Source organism: Culex pipiens, chromosome 2 (assembly GCF_016801865.2).
Source record: "Culex pipiens pallens isolate TS chromosome 2, TS_CPP_V2, whole genome shotgun sequence".
NCBI classification, from domain to species: domain Eukaryota; kingdom Metazoa; phylum Arthropoda; class Insecta; order Diptera; family Culicidae; genus Culex; species Culex pipiens.
In genome coordinates this window covers 3,523,423-3,541,638 of record NC_068938.1, presented here as the reverse complement: position 1 = coordinate 3,541,638, position 18,216 = coordinate 3,523,423, and the positions used below count along the sequence as shown (strand labels likewise).

The following is an 18,216-nucleotide window of genomic DNA, read 5'->3' as shown; positions in this document are numbered from 1 at the left end:
AATCGAAATTGAAAACATCGGAAAATTGTTGTCAAAAAGTGGTGAGAGCTTTCCCACAAGAGCTGAGAGGGAGAGATTGATTACAACTGCCAGCGAGAGAGAGAGAGAGCGAGAGTGTGGAGCAGCAGGAAATGTATGAATGAAAGCTTGCGTGAATGGTGGTTGAGGGCATGAGGTACGGCAGGATGACATTTGCGGACAAGAGCAGTGACAGCAGTGGTCTTTAGGGCATGTCACGGAAGGTTGACGTAGGCGAAATTCGCCCGGAGAAAGTGGGGCGAGAAATAGGGATTTCCACCGTGCTTTGAATTAGGGTGGAGTGATTTATATGGAGACGCTTGGTACTGATGGTGGTCGTGAAGTATCGTGCGTCTCCAGATATTTTGTAAAAGACAAATAAATCTTACTATTTTTGGAGAGTCCCCTGAAATTTGTATAAAATGTAAGTATAAAAATAAATAAAAAATAGATATAATGTACTACCAGGTTATTTATTACTACTAAAAATTCTTGCTCAATTACTAGTAAGCAGCGAAAGAAGAATCATCATCAAAAGAAAATTGTTGAACGAGAAACAATCCTAAAGGAACATGGCTCTCCCAAGCTGAAATACCCCTCCAAATAACTCCTCCAACCAAAGAAACCCTGATGATGATGTAGCGATAAATTTTATGAAATACAAATAACTAGGTGTTCTTTGTGAAAAATACATGCGGAATAAAGAACAAAGAGCCGGGTTTAAAATTTCAGTTGAACTTTTTTAGGCAAATTCTAAGTTTGCTAAGGCTGGTACATTTTTTATTTAAAGTTTTTGCCTCCCCCCAACTTCCAAATTTTAATGGGAATTGGAGTATAATCAGCTGAAATCAATTTAATATGCGTTTCCTTGCGTTTCGAATCACTTTTAGCATGTTTGAGTTTATTTAAAAACTTTTTGAATTTTTGAAAATTTTCGACGTTTAACCCTCTACCGCCCATTTTTTTTAAATATTTATTTTTCCCGTGTTTAGGAGGTCAACTTTTGTTCTACGAAAAACTTTACTTCTCTTGTTTTTTGTTTTTCTTGTTTCATTTTTATTATTTTAATTTGCATATATCTTGTTCTGTTTATGTTAGTTTTTGGTAGTTTTTTTTTCATGTTTTTCACATACTGCATACTTCTTTTTACTGAAAATATAGGAAATGCTAGTAAAAAAACACAGCCATAGTTGACCCCTAAAAATATTGACAAAGTCACATAAAACAAGTTAAAATTCCAACCCAACCGAGGGACAAACTTTGAAAAATATTTTGCATCGGCCTAATATACCAGTATAAAAAGCTGGAGGGAGAAGAATTGGTTAACTCAAATATTCAACCATATATTCGCATATATTTTTCAGTAAGATCACGCACTTTTAGTTGTAATTTGTAAACGAAAATGACTGTATCATTCGAGTTTTTTCTAGTATTGTTTTTTGACAAATGTTATTTTTTTGCAATTTCAAAATACTTCATGTAGATAAACGAGAAGATTTCCTACAATTTGACTTTTTTATTTTGTTGATCATACTGCTAGTTTCTGGGATACAGCCTATTACAGTTTTAATATTGTGAAAAAAAATGTTTTCTGTATTCTCATTAGCTCTTATTTTGAAACTCGCGAATTCGAAATTATGTAAAACTTTTGTGAAGTTCTCCCTTTCAAATTGTTTTTTTTTCAGATTTTGGAATCTTAAAAAAATTAAAAAAAAAACATTAACTTTTGGGACCATTCATAAACCACGTGGACACTTTTTTGGGAATCTGTTACCCCCCCCCCCCCTCTTCTCGTGGACAATTGTCCATACAAAAAAATCTTATTTGTATGGGTCGTGGACAATCGCCATACCTCCCCCCCCCTAAGGTGTCCACGTGGTTTATGGATGGTCCCTTTCCTAAAAGTTAAAAATACTTGACGGGTTACAAACATGCAAATTGGCAAAAATGTCAGAGGTTGGTATGAGCACACACTTAGACTTATTTATATTTTATATTTTTTTAATAACAAACCAAATTTAAAGACATTTGGTTGTATCCTTGCCGAGATGTAGCCATTTGAAGTTATCAGTTTCAATAAAAGGGTGGCACGATTTCTCAACACTGACCTAATCGACTCAAAATGTTGATGAAGTCGCGTTAAATCGGTTAAGACAAATGTTCAAAAAGTTTATTTAAAAAAAAGATCAAATTTTTTTTTCGTTTTTCAGATAAAAAAACTCAGTTTTATACTTTTGTATTTAAAAGAAGCAAAATCGTGCTTCGTCCCCCCCCCTTAAAGTGTCCACGTGGTTTATGGATGGTCCTTTGACAATATTTTTTTTGTCTGTTGATTTTACACCATCCTGTTGATTTTACACTATGCTAAATTAAGGGGTGGTACGACTCTTTCCTTTTTGTAGATTTTAAGTAATGTATCAGAATTTCCGCAAAGATTTTTAAAGTTTTCACATTTAAAATTCAATCATGTCCTTAAAAAAACTTAAGGTTCAGTGAATGTCTTGCACAAGTAGACTTTAACGAATTTTGAACCATTTCGGCATTGCACAGTGGGCCAGAACGCAAAATGGATTTTCAAAAAAATAAAAATAAATAAGACTTTCTAGTACCTCCAGAAAAGTTGTTGCAAATTAGAAAGAGAAACTCTTGGTTTGGTTGAAAATAAGGGTGGTTCACGGTTATAGTGTTTTAAAAAATCTATCTTGTTAGAAAAATGCTTGGGATCTTTTTTGTTCTTTTAAAAAGTTGTACTGCCCCCGATCGCATAAATTTCCCATTTGCATTTGCATCGATTTCGAGTTTTTGATGCAGTTTGGTTTAAAATCGTGTGCTCTTTCAAAAAAGCCTATAACATCCAGTATTTTGTTCTAGAAATCAGGAGGAAATCCAGTTTTTTCGTGAAAACTTAACACGTAGCCTTATGTATGGGACAAACTTCAAATGCGTTTTTCTCAGCTTGCTGTTTTTGCATATGGGACATTTATGCGAACATGGGCAGTGTAGGGCTTGCCAATTCAAGCAACTTTGTCGAAGACACCCATTTTTCAGGAAATCTCTAATTTTTGTACTCAGTTGTATTTATTTTTAACTTTTCACGTTTTGAAGTATTTTAACAAAAAAGGGACTTTTTATTTACGACAGCTAAGCCGAAAACAGCCATTTGAATTATGATGCTGTTACAAACTAAAAAAATGAAATATTTTGAGCTTTGATCCAATTCTAATGTCAGCATCATTCTTGAATTAAAATTCGATCATAATCATTCTTTGATTGAAATTAAGGATAAATTGATTGTATTTTTCAAAATAAGAAATTTCCTAAACTTAAATATTTCTTTGAAAAAAAAAATAAATTAGCTTGTCACGGTTTAAAAGAACCGTCAAACTCGCAATCATCAAAATTTATAAAAAATATTTGATTAAAAAAGAAATGTGTCAAAATTACTAGTTGTGATAAGGATGATCAAAAATTATATCGCGGATATCTGCCTTATTTTATCTTGTTGAAGTATTTTTTCCGTCAAATTAAGTCACTGAGCCTGGGATTTGTTTCGGATGGCAACAAACAGTCGGATTTCAACATATTTACAAAGCTGGTAGCATTTTTGTATTATTCTATAGTTTCAACTATACGGCGTTTTGACAATAAATGTTATTGAATGTAACGAAAGAATAACTCTTTAACAAAAGTGTACGACAAAGTAAAAACATGCTCATTTTTTGTTTGTATATAAATAAAATAATACACAATCGACGATGATTTTTTTCCTTCACTGATGCTCGTTCGAATTTAAATGCGGCAACATAGTCGACGCTACTGGATCTGTGTGTTGCTGGGATGGGATTCGACTCAGCCTCACAATCTATTTATAATAATAAGGCATACTTTTGCTTTCTATCTTATTGTGTATGTTGTAAGGGTATGGGATGCGTGTCTGGATGTGTGTTTCTTTTCTTAATGTAGCATTTCCGTTTGATTTGTTGTTGTTTTTTTTTTGTTCTGCCTAACTCAAAGCTAATATTCTATCGGGTTCAGGTCACGCGGTTTCCGCGAATACTTGAGTCCGAGCGTTTCTCCAATCTCGTCGATCACTGCCAGCGCATAGTCGAGCTGCTCTTTGGTATGCGACGCCGACAGGCAGAACCGGATCCGACCCTCCATGATGGGCGTCGCCGGAAAGCCAACGCCCACGACGGCGATGTTGCGCGAGGTTAGCGTGCGAACGACGGCACTGGCGGGAGGAATTTTTGATTAGTTTTTGGAAACATCAACCAAAGCAGTAAACTAACCCAATTTTTGAGAAAAGATACACCAACATCGGCACCACCGGGGAGTCCTCGTGGCCGTAAGTAATGACGCCGATTTGAGCCAACCGTTTGCGGAAATATCGGGTATTTCTGGCCAGCTGTTCGATGCGGTTGCGGCCCTCTTTGGTTCCGTCCAGGCCCATGATGATCTTCATCGAGGTGATGATCTGCTGCGTCACCGGTGGTGACATGGAACTGGCGTAGCAGTGAGCATGGCTGTTGACTCGGAGGAAGTTGATCAATTTCTGGAAGGAGACGAGACTTATCAAAAGTTCAACACCAAAAGCTAGTTCAGTTACCTTGCTACCAGCGATGTATCCGCCGGCCGATCCGAAACTCTTCGTGAACGTTCCCATAAGAATATCAATATCTTTAGGATCTACTCCGTACAGATCCAGAACACCCCGTCCGGACGGCCCGGTAGCTCCAATACTGTGTGCTTCATCCAAGTAAATGTAAGCTTTGTACTTTTTCTTAAGCGCAACAATCTCCGGCAGTTTCACGATCGATCCCTCCATGCTGAACACTCCCTCGACAATGATCAGAATCTTCTTCCAGGGCTTCCCGGTCTTCGGCTGGCCGGAAGCGATCGAATCCCGCAGGACCCGCTCCAAATCTTTCATACTGTTGTGGTTGAACACTTTGGTGACCGCTCCGGACAGTCGCAGACCGAGAATGATCGAGGCGTGGTTCTTCTCATCGCTGACGACGAGGCAGCCGGGCGAGATCAGGGTCGGAATGTTGAGCGAGTTGGTGGCGAATCCCATGCCGAACACGATGGCGTCCTCCACGCCCAGAAAGCGAGCCGTCAGCTGTTCCAGCTCGAGGTGGAGCGGGTTGGTGCCTGGAATAATGAACATAACTAGTTAAAATCAAAGTTTTTGTTTAAAAAACACACATCAACCTTTTGACAAGGCTTTAAAACAAGATAACTAGCAACTACCTGTTTTGTAAAAATGTGGTTATTAGCAAACTTCATGAAAGATATTAAATTTTGAAGCTCGTTGATTATGCAAACATCAACTGACGTGAAGAGAATAGACGTTTTATACACTTCATAAATGGCCAATCGGCATAGTTTTGCTAAAAATACTTCTACATACAGCAGGTTCATTCCATCCATGAGTCGTTCTCGCAATAACATGATCTCTTTTGAAAATTTTCTCCGGCTAGATGATTTAATGGTCAATTCTAAAATCTAAACGTTAATGTTGATAACGTAGACACTAGGATGCCCAGAAAAAATGACCCCCTGCTCCACAAACGGAAAACGGTTAATTGGGTAATTTAAGCATCTTTGCAAATTTTGAGCGAAATTGGTTCAGATTAAATGGTTTTTCATACAAAAATGACATTTTTGAATCGCTAATAAATTATCAGGATCTAGTTTTACAGCTTTGGTATGTTCTACAAAGTTGTAGAACGTATAATTTCCAATAAGAATCTCACTTTAGAAACTATTTTGATGGAAATAGCGCTCCGTGCAGACCACAAACAACAAGAAAATTGTTTTTTTTTTCATACATTTTTTCGATTTTTCCCATACAAACTTCACCCCCGAGTATCAATGTGTAAATGTTGACCAATTTTGCTCATATTTGGCTCAGAGTCCTAAAATAGCTCAAGGAACAATATTCAGCTTGTGGAGCGAGGTTTGAGAAAAAGTCCCATATTCTGGGCACCATAGTGTCACTTAAGCCGTGTTTTACTATTTTTGTCAAAGGCAAATTTTGAATGAAACAAGTAAATTCCGATTTAAATCGTCAAAGCTGTTAACGATAAAATTATCCAGGTTCGATAACGATAATCACAAAATAACGTATTTTTCCAAAATACTGGAATTTTCATAATTTGCAATATTGGCATAAAAACAGTTAAATTTTGTATGTTTTTTTTTTTCACTTTATTGCAGTTTTATTACTTTATTTATTACTTTTCAGTTATTAAAATTTCAATAAAAATTACGGTATTTTTAAAAATATGGTATTCTGTGAATTTAGTATTTTAATAACCTGAAGTACATGAAAAAATTCACTTCGTGTGAAACCCATATGTGTTTTTAAAAAAAAATCCAAATATTGTGATAATTTTAGTATTTCACAAGCATACAAAAAACACTTGAATAAATTAAAAATGCATTAAAATTTTTTACTTCGTTTGATACCCACATTGCGAATTATAAAAATTTTAGTATTTTATAAAATATAGGTATTTTGAGAAGATTTGAGTATACTTCAAAAATTTTGTTGTTTTGTGAAAATTTTAGTTTTACAAAAAAACAATAAAGTGAAAACGAATACAAAAGTCCGCTTTGTTTGATACCCATGTTGCAAATTATGAATTTTAGAGTAATTCGCAATGAATTAAAAAAAATTGAATAATTTCGAAAGTATACGGTATTTTGTGAAAATTTTACAAAATAAACTCTAAAAGTGAAAAATCATTCCAAATTTCGCTTCGTTGGATACCCATATTGCAAATGATGATTTTTTTTTAGTATTTTCAAAGGGTACGATATTTTGTGATGTTTGTTTTTTGAATACATATTTAACACATATTAACATAATACGGTTGGATTAAGTCAATTTTAGAAAGATTTTTAAAATGAGTTATCGTCCGTTATCGGACGATAATTTGGATTCGTGTTCCAATGAACAACTTTGCCGAAGACTGCAAAGAATGTCACAGAAATTATAACATCTCCCTTCAAAACTTAATTTTTTCATGTTCTTCTAGTTCCTATGCGTCGCAACGCCTAGTTTTGTTCTAAATTTTGTACCATTCTGTGGACGAATCTCTTTGAGAGATTGCATATATTTTAGAAAATTCTAGTTAGGAATATTTGCATTTGAACAATCAATTAATCAAACGGAAACACTGTTAAGTAAAATTCAGCTATCTTGCGAATGCTATCGCCATTCCTCAAGCGATTAGTCAACACTTTCAACCTGTGTTTACGTCATCGAGAAATACCCCACTCGACAGTCACGCTGCCAGTGCAACGGAGGCATCCCCCCGCACCGAAATGCTTATCAGCAGCCGTGATGTGTGTGCAATTCGTCAGCGACCCCAGAACCCACTCTTCTGATAGCCTAAACTTCCTATCATCGCACGATGGTGGTTAGTGTACCTTTGCTATCTGATTACTCAATGCGAATTATGCAGGATGATAAGGTCTATTTTTTTTGTTGAATGTTAGCTGGAAGCTGGTTGCGTGACAAACTCCTCTTAAAATGTGTAACAAACATTACCGATTTCCCGCCGTGAGCTGCATGCCGCCAGGCCGTACGATTTGATCGATTCTTCCGCTTCCCGTGCGCAGGGGCCTTCATTCTGAGCGAACCCAAGGTAGTTGTACGAGCCCAGGTTGAGGCATCTGGTTTCGGTGCCGGTGAATCTGCGCAAATGACATAAAAATATGAATCCCATTTAGCACACTTGTCGTGGTCACTTGGTTATGCTAAGTAGTTGAGCAAGCATATTAAGGCAAATAAGCGCAAGTGAGCAGCAGCAATTAGAGCTAGATAGATAGACAGATAGAAAAAGGGGTAACAACAAAAATAAAACGCACTCGAATGACCAGCCGTAATCTTTCGTGATTCTCTCCTTGAGTGTTACCTCGGCGCCCGGCACGCTGCAGATGGGCCGGTTCCAGCAGTCCTTGACCCGGCGGTACACGTACCGCAGGTAGAACTTCTCGAACGCATCGTACAGGGGCACGTAACCCTGTGGAGATGGAAGAAGAAACAGAAACAAAAAAAGATAGTAAATTTCAGTGTCAATTGGCGTCAATCACAGTTAATTATTTAGACTAGGTGGGCGGCGTGGGGTTAATTGGGTTCAATGATTTTTTTGTATTTTTTTCTCTAAATTATTCATATGAGTTTATTGTGTTAAATTCGATTTGATTTTTATCTCGAAACATTACTTGAGAGCATCTAGATATTTTTTACAACTTAGTAAAAATAATTGAATGTATTGTAAGACTATTTACCTAAATTTTGATTATTCTTTGCGTAAAGCTTGGTTTGTAATTTTGGGTTATTCTGCGTTCTGTTGCCTAGAACGAACCTAGAACATAAGGTCGAATATACAAAGGATCGAAAAACAAATGTTCGAAACATATCACATTTATCACGAACTTTTAATTATTACAATATTAAAAAAAATCCAGTTTCAATGAATTGCATAGAATCTGACAGAAATATTGCAGAAACAGGCACAAATTACCGAACCAAAATATACAACATTATTTGAGTTACTTTCATTTAAGACTTTAACTCATTAAACTTTTCTGACAACTCTCATGTTCGAAAAAAAATCGAATATTTAAAAGCAATTGAAATATTTAATTTTAGATTTAGAAATGTTTAAGAAGAACTTTTAAAGAATTGCTAATGTTTAAAAAAATGAAAAACTCGAAAATCAGGAAATGGTTGTTTTAAAGGAATGACAAAAATAGAACCTAGGAATTTATTTTTCTGAACGGAAAAGCTCTCCAAATATTCTATTCCCGTAAAAAACCACTTAAATTTAAAAGAACGGAAAAACAAATAAATCTATTACGTCAGTCAAGACTATGTTGTTATTTAAAATGAAAAATAAAATACCGTCAGTGGGGGTGACATTGGGCCTGGGGAGTGAGATTAGGTCAAAGTATTTTTTTACGGATTTTACGATTTCTCAGGCATTTCTCAATGAAACTGAATGCTGTTAAAAGGGTTGTGCAAGGGACATCTTAAGATGACTTTTTCTGAAAAAATCTCGTTCCTAGAACAAATCCTGTCATTTTAGCAGCTGTCTAAAGTTGAGGTACGTTTTTGGCCAAAAATGACTTCTCGAAAAATCAACTTTTTAATTTTTTTGTTGAAATTGATCAAAAAGTACCCAAATGTTTGAAAATCAAACATTTTAGCATGTCAATACGATTCCCTCGAACAAGAAACACTGTTGGATGACTTGTTTTTACTATATCTTTGTATTTGAGCATCATTTTAGTTTCATTTGACCCAATGTCACCCCCTTAAACGATTGCCAGTTAAGGTAGAGTCCATCAAATTACACCATATTTCGGGAAATTTTTAGAAAAATATCTAAGAACAATTCTACGATAAACGATTTTCGATGTTATTCAAATTGTTTTTGTTATTAAGAAATTACGAGAGGTGCATCGTTTTTAGACCCATAGTCACCCCCACTGACGGTACTTAAAAAATATTTTCGAAGTCGGACTTTTTTTGGAATCAACTGCTCGTGTTTGAGTGTTTGGGAAAACTCACAAAAATATTACAACCATCAAGAATATTTTGTTTTTTTTTGTTAAGAATAGACAATCTTTCAAAATATTTTAAGAAGTCAGACTTTTGTTTGCAAAAGAAATGCTCATGTTTGAAAAAATTACACAATATTATAAGATTTTTTAAGTAATGAAAATACACTTAAAAATAATTTGGAAGTTATGCCATTTGGGGTAGAAAATCACACTGAAAATACGAATTTGATTGCAAAAAAAATGACAAAAAAGATTTAGAAGTCTGACTATTTCTGCACATATTTAAAAACATGTTTTCTATGTTAGATGTTCAAAAAACATTAAAGAATTTTCTTTCACTTTTTCCACATTCGATCTGTTGTCCTTCCATCGTTTTGCCCATTCGTCTCTGGACCTTTTGTTGCATATTTCAAAAATATTATTAAAACGAACATTTTTTTGTTGGAAACAATGGAAAAGCGCACAGAAATATTAAAGAAACAAGAATAAATTATTTTGAAATAATAATAAATTCATTGAATTATTTTCTTATTAAGTTATTTTTTAATATCACATTTTTTATTATTTGAAAAAAAAAATTAAAAATCGATAACAAGTGGGGAAATTCTCGTATGTTTGACAGGTTAAGCACTTGTTTCTAAGTCCATCAAATTAGCTGGGTTTTTTATTATTCAAGCAAACGAAATAACAAATTTTGATAGAAACTTGCTTGCTCACTTCCTATTGAACTATTTATCACTCGATTTCAGTTAAAAACGCTTAAGAGCAACATTTATGAGCTTTAGTTGAACGTCTATGTGCTGATATGCCACGCCACGCTGGAGTTAAATTCTGTTTTTTTTTAAAGAAGAATAAATTCACAGCAATATTAAAGGCACAAAAATGATATGTTTGAGACAACTTTTCTCAAAAACATTTTAAGAAAAAAGAACAACATTTGAAAGTGTCTGAATTAGGATGGGATGTTTTGACTTATAATAATGGACAAAATTATGGCGTTTTAGAAAATACTTGTTTCTACTTCACATGCAACAAAAAAGAAGTTCAAAAAACTTGTTTGTTTTGTGTGAATTGGTTTTGGAAGCTATGGCAACTATGAAAATTTAATGCACCAAATCATTCTTTTTTTCGATAAATAAGTCTTACAAATTTATCAACTGGTGTACAAGTTCGGAGAATGTGTCTACTACTGTTTCTCCTTTTTTGATAGTTTGATTATGTTTTCTTTAAATATTGAACACAAAAAAAGGATTTTCTTCTAATCTTATCTAATCACACCTAACACCGTTTTTGTTGTCTTTTTCGTTAAAGATACGAGTTATTGAGATTGGTAACATTTTGCTCATACTATAAACCAATGCAAATTTCAGCACAATAGTGTAAAATGGCCAATGAAATTATTTAAACAAAGAAAGGATACACTCTTAGTTTACTAACTTTCATTAGCTCATTTACATTGTTTTGCTTAAATTTATTTTCAATCTCGTGTGTCTCATTTTCACATGCCTCCAACATAAATCTTTCACAAAATTGTGAAATTCCCAATTCATTCTTACTCAAGTCCATCTCACCCCTCGTATCCCAACGCGCGCGCACACTAAACACAATTTCGCACAATTCCAGCCCACATAAAATCACACTGGCTGTCACAGCACTGCACAACGCTGTCCCAACTCAACACTTACATCTCGATGCTTCTCCGTTGCCACCTTAGGCGTGAAGAAGAGCTGATTTATGTAACCGAGTATCATCAGCAGGTAGAAGCCCAGATAGGTGAAGCAGGCCGTATGGAGGGGCACCTGCTCGTACGAGGACTTTTGCGCCTCCTGTCTGTGGTCGTACTTTTGAACCTGCGGTGACGACACCGGCGACGATGACATCCGGTGGTTGGTGAAGCCATTCTGGAAAACCGCAAAAAAAAACAGTGTTGTTTTGGTTAAAGGTCGTGTTTTAATTATTAGAGGGGGAACCCATATCAAAGTTCTTATCCAAAAAATGTCGATGTGTGTGTGTTTTCGGGGTAATCACCGCGGTGGCTCATATTTTTACGACACTGAAAACGCGCTATCAAATGGCTCACGGCTTGTCCAGTGACTCATTAGGCAAAGTGGTCTGATTCGTCGCTTCAACTTACCGAGATTTTTGTGCCATTAGCCTTCTTCTCGCCGCCCAGAACGACCCTGGACCGGACTCCGTTGGCATGGTGGTGGTGGCCATTCGTCGTCACCGTCTTCGTCGTCCCGTTTTGCAAGGCGTGGCCGTTTTCCTTTAACTTTGACATCCCACCGCCAGTCGCCAAGTTTTCCAAGTTTGCTTTTCACGTTCCGAAATTTCACTTTGACCGGACGGGCGGGGAAAAAATTTGACAAACTTTCTCTCCAAAAATTGCACCTCGCGCGCCGTCGTCGTCGACGATCTTCAAAATCGATATATGCTAATGCAGAGTCCGCGAAAAGTCAAAATTCGACGACCGAACACGGGAACCGAAGGGATGAAGGGAGGAGAGTGTGTGTGTGGTTCCAGCGCGGATCGAATTCCGACCTGGGGAGGTTTGTCAAAAAAAAAAAAAAAGGCACGCACTCTACCTCTACCAACTCCAACGAGCGGACTAACGGGGGCAGGCAGGCAAGCTGCTGCTGCTACGCGCACCGAAACTGACTGACAGTTAGATGACATGTGCCGCTGCTTTGGGCAGAGTCGAAGAGGACATGTGAGTTTAATTATCTTACATTTACAGACCTAACTGTACCGACTTGTACGGACGTGTTTTGGGGTTGAAGAGCTAAAAATAAGCGTGTGTTGGTGTTGTGTTGAATTCCAATACGAATTGACTGTTATTCGAGCAGAGTGTGAGCTCGAATTATTCAGGCAGTTTTGTCTGAAGTATGAAATTTGTCTTTTTCTTGATAAGCTTATTAACAAGAAAAAGACAAATTTCATACTTCAGACAAATTTAGTGTTTGTATTTGGATGATTTGAAAAAATCCTGACAATTTTAAACAATGTTTATTCTGTTAGTCCTTTTTTGAAGACATCAATAAAATTAAAAAAATCATCGATTAGATAGATGCTGAAAAGAGCTTCACATTATCCATTTAATAATTCGTACGAATTCTATAATGAAATAGTAATTAAATTAAATGCATTTGGGCTTCTCGCACTGCACTCGTTGAAGTCTCCCCGAAACAATAGAGAGCGCTTGACATAAGACTAAGAAGAGAAATAATAGTTTATGCAACGAGTTTCAAGACGAAGATTTTTAAGCTCGAGTCGTAGGTAGTTTATAAATACGACGAGAGCTGGAAAAATCCAAGTTCCATACACAACTTTTGTATGTAGCTCCGAAAATATCCTTTGAACATCATCACCTGAAATAATCACTAAGTAGTCTGTGATTTTTGAGACGTTTTCTTAATACAACTATTCAAGCCCTTGACAACATTGTGAAAAATCAACTTTTTATCATTGCTTGTTACGGCGTTGAATTATTCGCAACGCAAATGGGTGTTGTGATGAACTTTTGCAATTCAGTTTTCAACCCCTTCCCGCCCAGAAAATCAAATTTGGCATGGATATGAAGCCCACGTGGTTTATGCACGATCTCAAAACAAAACATGTTAAGTGACTATTCGTTTAAAGCTGATGTCCATGCTTTCTCATGCGATTTCAACATCGAATTTTGACAAAAAATCGAATCGATTAAAATGTAATTTACTTTAATTTTCAACTGACGATAACTCGGAAACTAATTCAGTTTTCAATGCTAAAAAATATAACTTTTTTTAACATTGTGTTTTTTTAAATAAAAATAATGCCTAGATTATTTTTTCAATACAACCAATGCGCCAAGGGTTTCCTATGTACATTGTACATAGAACCTTTTGAAAAGTTAGCGAGATTTTAACATTTGAAGATGTCTACAAATAGATAACTTTCCTCATTTCATATTTTAGATAACATTTTAAGATTATTTTTGCAATTCCGCTATGAAACTGTCAACTTTTCCTGTCCTTCTGGAGAAACGAAACGGCCTACTTTTCCCTACCAAAAATAACTGTATGGAAAATTAATACCTATCAATACCAGTGCTGAAAAGTTCTACTTTTCAGCACTGAACACGGAACAAAATCCGACCGGCGGATCCGAAAAAACCATGCGACGAATTCGTAAACATTGCTCGTTTTCGAATTCATCGAGAATGTTTCCGATTCTGGAAAAAATGTTTTCGATAGCGGAAGAAATTACTTCCAAAATCGAAAGCGCTTTGTTGCCGACTCATTTGAGAGTGTAGCGTGCCGCAGCCAATGCGTTACGAACTGTCAAAATCAGCCGCGAAGAAGGAAAACAACAAAAAATCGGTATCTCTTTGTTGTTTTTTCGACTTTGCCGTCGCCTTCTTTTGTGTATTTTTCGACTTTGCCGTCGCGATTTCGGTTCATAAAAATACGTCTCGCTTCCCGAACCGTGCCCGTTAACTGCCATCATCTTACTCCGTGACCGGATCCGGTCAATCTTCGGTTTTCTGCAGTGGCCCATCCGCCGGGAATAAAAACGTTCCGTTGCTCCTTGGGGAGCGCAGCGGCCACCTCCGCTGCTGGTACCTACGGTAATGCCGGCCAACGTAAAACAACGGTACCTGGAAATGGACATTCACAAGGAGTACAAAAAGGTAAGCTGCCGGAACCAAGAGAAACTTATCAAGCAGCCAGCATCTGTTATTTCCGAAAAGCTGGAACCTAGTTTTGTCCTGCCGGGCTGGTTCCATTACAAAGCGAAAAAAATCATTCAAAACTTCTTTGCTTTTGATACATTTTTTTATTTGCAGCCCCCTGATTTTTCGGGCCAATTTTGAGGGGGGGGGGGGGTGACACAAACTTTTAAAAATATTTGTACCAGCCTAATAAATACAAAATAGAAAAAAAGTAATCATTCCCTTTTCAAAATATTTAAAGAAATAAAAAATAAAAACGTTTTAGAAAAAAAGGATTTTAAACAGTTTTTTTATACCGTCATAAGAAGTGAGATTGGGTCATACAAATTTCAGCATATTGCATGATTCATTGTCACCCCTGATGATAGTATTTTATAAATATAATAAAAAAAATTGTTATAATAGTTTTTTTCTTTTAATTAACAATCAATTAATCTCAAAAACAAAAAAAAAATGCGAAAAAGAATAATTCTAGACTATTTTATAAGGTCCTATAAACATATTAAACCACGATAGTTTATAGGATCTGTTCAAAGAAAACTCTAGAATTTTAGAAATTCTATTTTGGAACAGCAATTTTGCTTTGAAACTAGTTTGTTGCAAATACCTATTTTCCAATTGTTTTTTTTTAATTTCTAGAATTTCCATAAATTTTCCTCCTAATTTTTTAAAATTTCTAAAATTTCTAAAAATTCTAAAAAATCTAAAAATTAAAAAAAAACTAAAAATTCTAAAAATCTTAAAAATTTTAAAAATTCTAAAAATTCTAAAAATTCTAAAAATTCTAAAAATTCAAAAAATTCTAAAAATTCTAAAAATTCTAAAAATTCTAAAAATTCTAAAAATTCTAAAAATTCTAAAAATTCTAAAAATTCTAAAAATTCTAAAAATTCTAAAAATTCTAAAAATTCTAAAAATTCTAAAAATTCTAAAAATTCTAAAAATTCTAAAAATTCTAAAAATTCTAAAAATTCTAAAAATTCTAAAAATTCTAAAAATTCTAAAAATTCTAAAAATTCTAAAAATTCTAAAAATTCTAAAAATTCTAAAAATTCTAAAAATTCTAAAAATTCTAAAAATTCTAAAAATTCTAAAAATTCTAAAAATTCTAAAAATTCTAAAAATTCTAAAAATTCTAAAAATTCTAAAAATTCTAAAAATTCTGAAAATTTTAAAAATTCTAAAAATTTTAAAAATTCTAAAAATTCTAAAAATTCTAAAAATTCTAAAAATTCTAAAAATTCTAAAAATTCTAAAAATTCTAAAAATTCTAAAAATTCTAAAAATTTTAAAAATTCTAAAAATTCTAAAAATTCTAAAAATTCTTAAAATTCTAAAAATTCTAAAAATTCTAAAAATTCTAAAAATTCTAAAAATTCTAAAAATTCTTAAAATTCTAAAAATTCTAAAAATTCTAAAAATTCTAAAAATTCTAAAAATTCTAAAAATTCTAAACATTCTAAAAATTTTAAAAATTCTAAAACATTTAAAAATTCTAAAAATTCTTAATATTCTAAAAATTCTAAAAATTCTAAAAATTCTAAAAATTCTGAAAATTTAAAAATTTTAAAAATTCTTAAAATTTAACAAATTCAAAATATTCAAAAAATTCTAAAAATTCTAAAAATTCTAAAGTTTCTAAAAATTTTAAAAATTCTAAAAATTCTAAAACTTTTAAAAATTCTAAAAATGCTTAATATTCTAAAAATTCTAAAAATTCTAAAAATTCTAAAAATTCTAAAAATTCTAAAAATTCTAAAAATTCTAAAAATTTAAAAATTTTAAAAATTCTTAAAATTCAAAAAATTCAAAAAATTCAAAAAATTCAAAATATTCAAAAAATTCTAAAAATTCTAAAAATTTTAAAAATTCTAAACATTCTAAAAATTCTAAAAATTCTAAAAATACTAAAAATTCTAAAAATTCTAAAAATTCTAAAAATTCTAAAAATTCTAAAAATTCTAAAAATTCTAAAAATTCTAAAAATTCTAAAAATTCTAAAAATTCTAAAAATTCTAAAAATTCTAAAACTTCTAAAAATTCTAAAAATTCTAAAAATTCTAAAAATTCTAAAAATTCTAAAAATTCTAAAAATTCTAAAAATTCTAAAAATTCTAAAATTCTAAAAATTCTAAAAATTCTAAAAATTCTAAAAATTCTAAAAATTCTAAAAATTCTAAAAATTCTAAAAATTCTAAAAATTCTAAAAATTCTAAAAATTTTAAAAATTCTAAAAATTCTAAAAATTCTAAAAATTCTAAAAATTTTAAAAATTTTAAAAATTCTAAAAATTCTAAACATTCTAAAAATTTTAAAAATTCTAAAAATTCTAAAACATTTAAAAATTCTAAAAATTCTTAATATTCTAAAAATTCTAAAAATTCTGAAAATTTAAAAATTTTAAAAATTCTTTAAATTTAAAAAATACAAAATATTCAAAAAATTCTAAAAATTCTAAAAATTCTAAACATTCTAAAAATTCTAAAACTTTTAAAAATTCTAAAAATTCTTAATATTCTAAAAATTCTAAAAATTCTAAAAATTCTAAAAATTCTAAAAATTTAAAAATTTTAAAAATTCTTAAAATTCAAAAAATTTAAAATATTCCAAAAATTCTAAAAATTCAAAAAATTCTAAAAATTCTAAAAATTCTAAAAATTCTAAAAATTTTAAAAATTCTAAAAAATCTAAAAATTTTATAAATTCTAAAAATTCTAAAATTTTTTAAAAAATTTAAAAATTTTAAATGGTTTAAAATTTTTAAAAATTCTAAAATTTCAAAAAAATCTTAAAATTCTAAAAATTCTATTTTTTTTTTGAATTTTTGAATTTTTGAATTTTTGAATTTTTGAATTTTTGAATTTTTGAATTTCTGGATTTTTTGCTTTTTTCTACTTCTGAAGTTTTGAGTCAGTATTATATTGAAGTTTTGAAATTTATTTGGTTATTTAAATGTTTTTCAAGAGTCAAGAGACGATGATTAACACTTAATTTTGTGTTTTCTTTCACAGTTCCAAGATTTAAGCGTGGGTTCGACAAACACCTCGACAGACCTAACTGCTAGCGGAGATTCTGTCATGCCAGCACGGCGTCCAAACTGGGGCTCGCTCCAGGCGGACGGTCTCCTAGCGGAGGCCGCTCCGCTCAAGTCGATCCTCCAGGTGAAAATCGGAAATGGAATCACGATCGTGGCGCAATGCTTGAAAACCTTCGTTGCTCTAGTGTGGAGTCCTTACCCGAAGGCGCTTAGAGGAGAGAGCAAAAATCTCCAGGACGGGGAGAACTTCCGGCGTGCCAGCTCGGAACTGACTCTAAAATAGGACGCGGAAATCAACTTGATCGCCGGCCCAAGCACGCGCCCTTCTCTATCCGAGTTGCCCCGCCGCCGACGTCACTCGCCCACTCTGTTGCACAAAACTCCAAACGCTGACATCAACCGTGCATCAACGAGTGCACTGCAAAAACGCCTCCTCCTCCTCCTAAAGCAACTTGTCAACGGCGACGACGGCGCCCAGCAGTACCCAGCTGCACCACGGACATCGAGGCCAGATCGGACAAATCGCTTCATTCGAATCGTCACCACTTTGGATTCTGTTTTGATAAGATTAAATAAATAAAATTTAAATGAAATCTTCTTCTTCTTATTTCTATCGAAATTTCGAGCAGCAACGGTCAATTCAAAAAGGTAAATATTGAAGAGGCTGCGTTCTGCGTGCTTTTGGCTGGGTATGCGTTACTGCGTTACGTTTGCGATATCGGAAATAATCGTTTGCGATATTGGAAGCAATGTTTCCTGCTGACGGGTGGAAACCGAGATTTGCGATTTTTAGAGCAAATCGAAAGCAAAGTTTCCGATTCCGCAAACCGGATTTTGTTCCGTGTAGAATCGAAAAGTATCATTTTTCAAT

At 33.4% G+C, this 18,216-nt stretch overlaps 2 protein-coding genes across 2 annotated transcripts; one reads left to right on the top strand and one right to left on the bottom strand.

Moving 5' to 3' along the window:
- Window positions 1-3,591: 3,591 nt before the first annotated feature.
- On the bottom strand, window positions 3,592-12,258 carry LOC120412483 (serine palmitoyltransferase 2-like). The gene is made up of 7 exons (XM_039572975.2): window positions 11,732-12,258; window positions 11,283-11,498; window positions 7,897-8,051; window positions 7,577-7,722; window positions 4,625-5,169; window positions 4,308-4,570; window positions 3,592-4,249 (listed from the first exon to the last, which is right to left on the bottom strand). Exons 1-7 carry the CDS (start codon window positions 11,876-11,878, stop codon window positions 4,033-4,035), a joined length of 1,689 nt encoding a protein of 562 aa, XP_039428909.1. The 5' UTR covers window positions 11,879-12,258; the 3' UTR covers window positions 3,592-4,032.
- Window positions 12,259-13,726: 1,468 nt separating this feature from the next.
- LOC120412457 (uncharacterized) lies at window positions 13,727-17,895 on the top strand. The gene is made up of 2 exons (XM_039572927.2): window positions 13,727-14,266; window positions 17,320-17,895. Exons 1-2 carry the CDS (start codon window positions 14,207-14,209, stop codon window positions 17,626-17,628), a joined length of 369 nt encoding a protein of 122 aa, XP_039428861.1. The 5' UTR covers window positions 13,727-14,206; the 3' UTR covers window positions 17,629-17,895.
- Window positions 17,896-18,216: the final 321 nt, after the last annotated feature.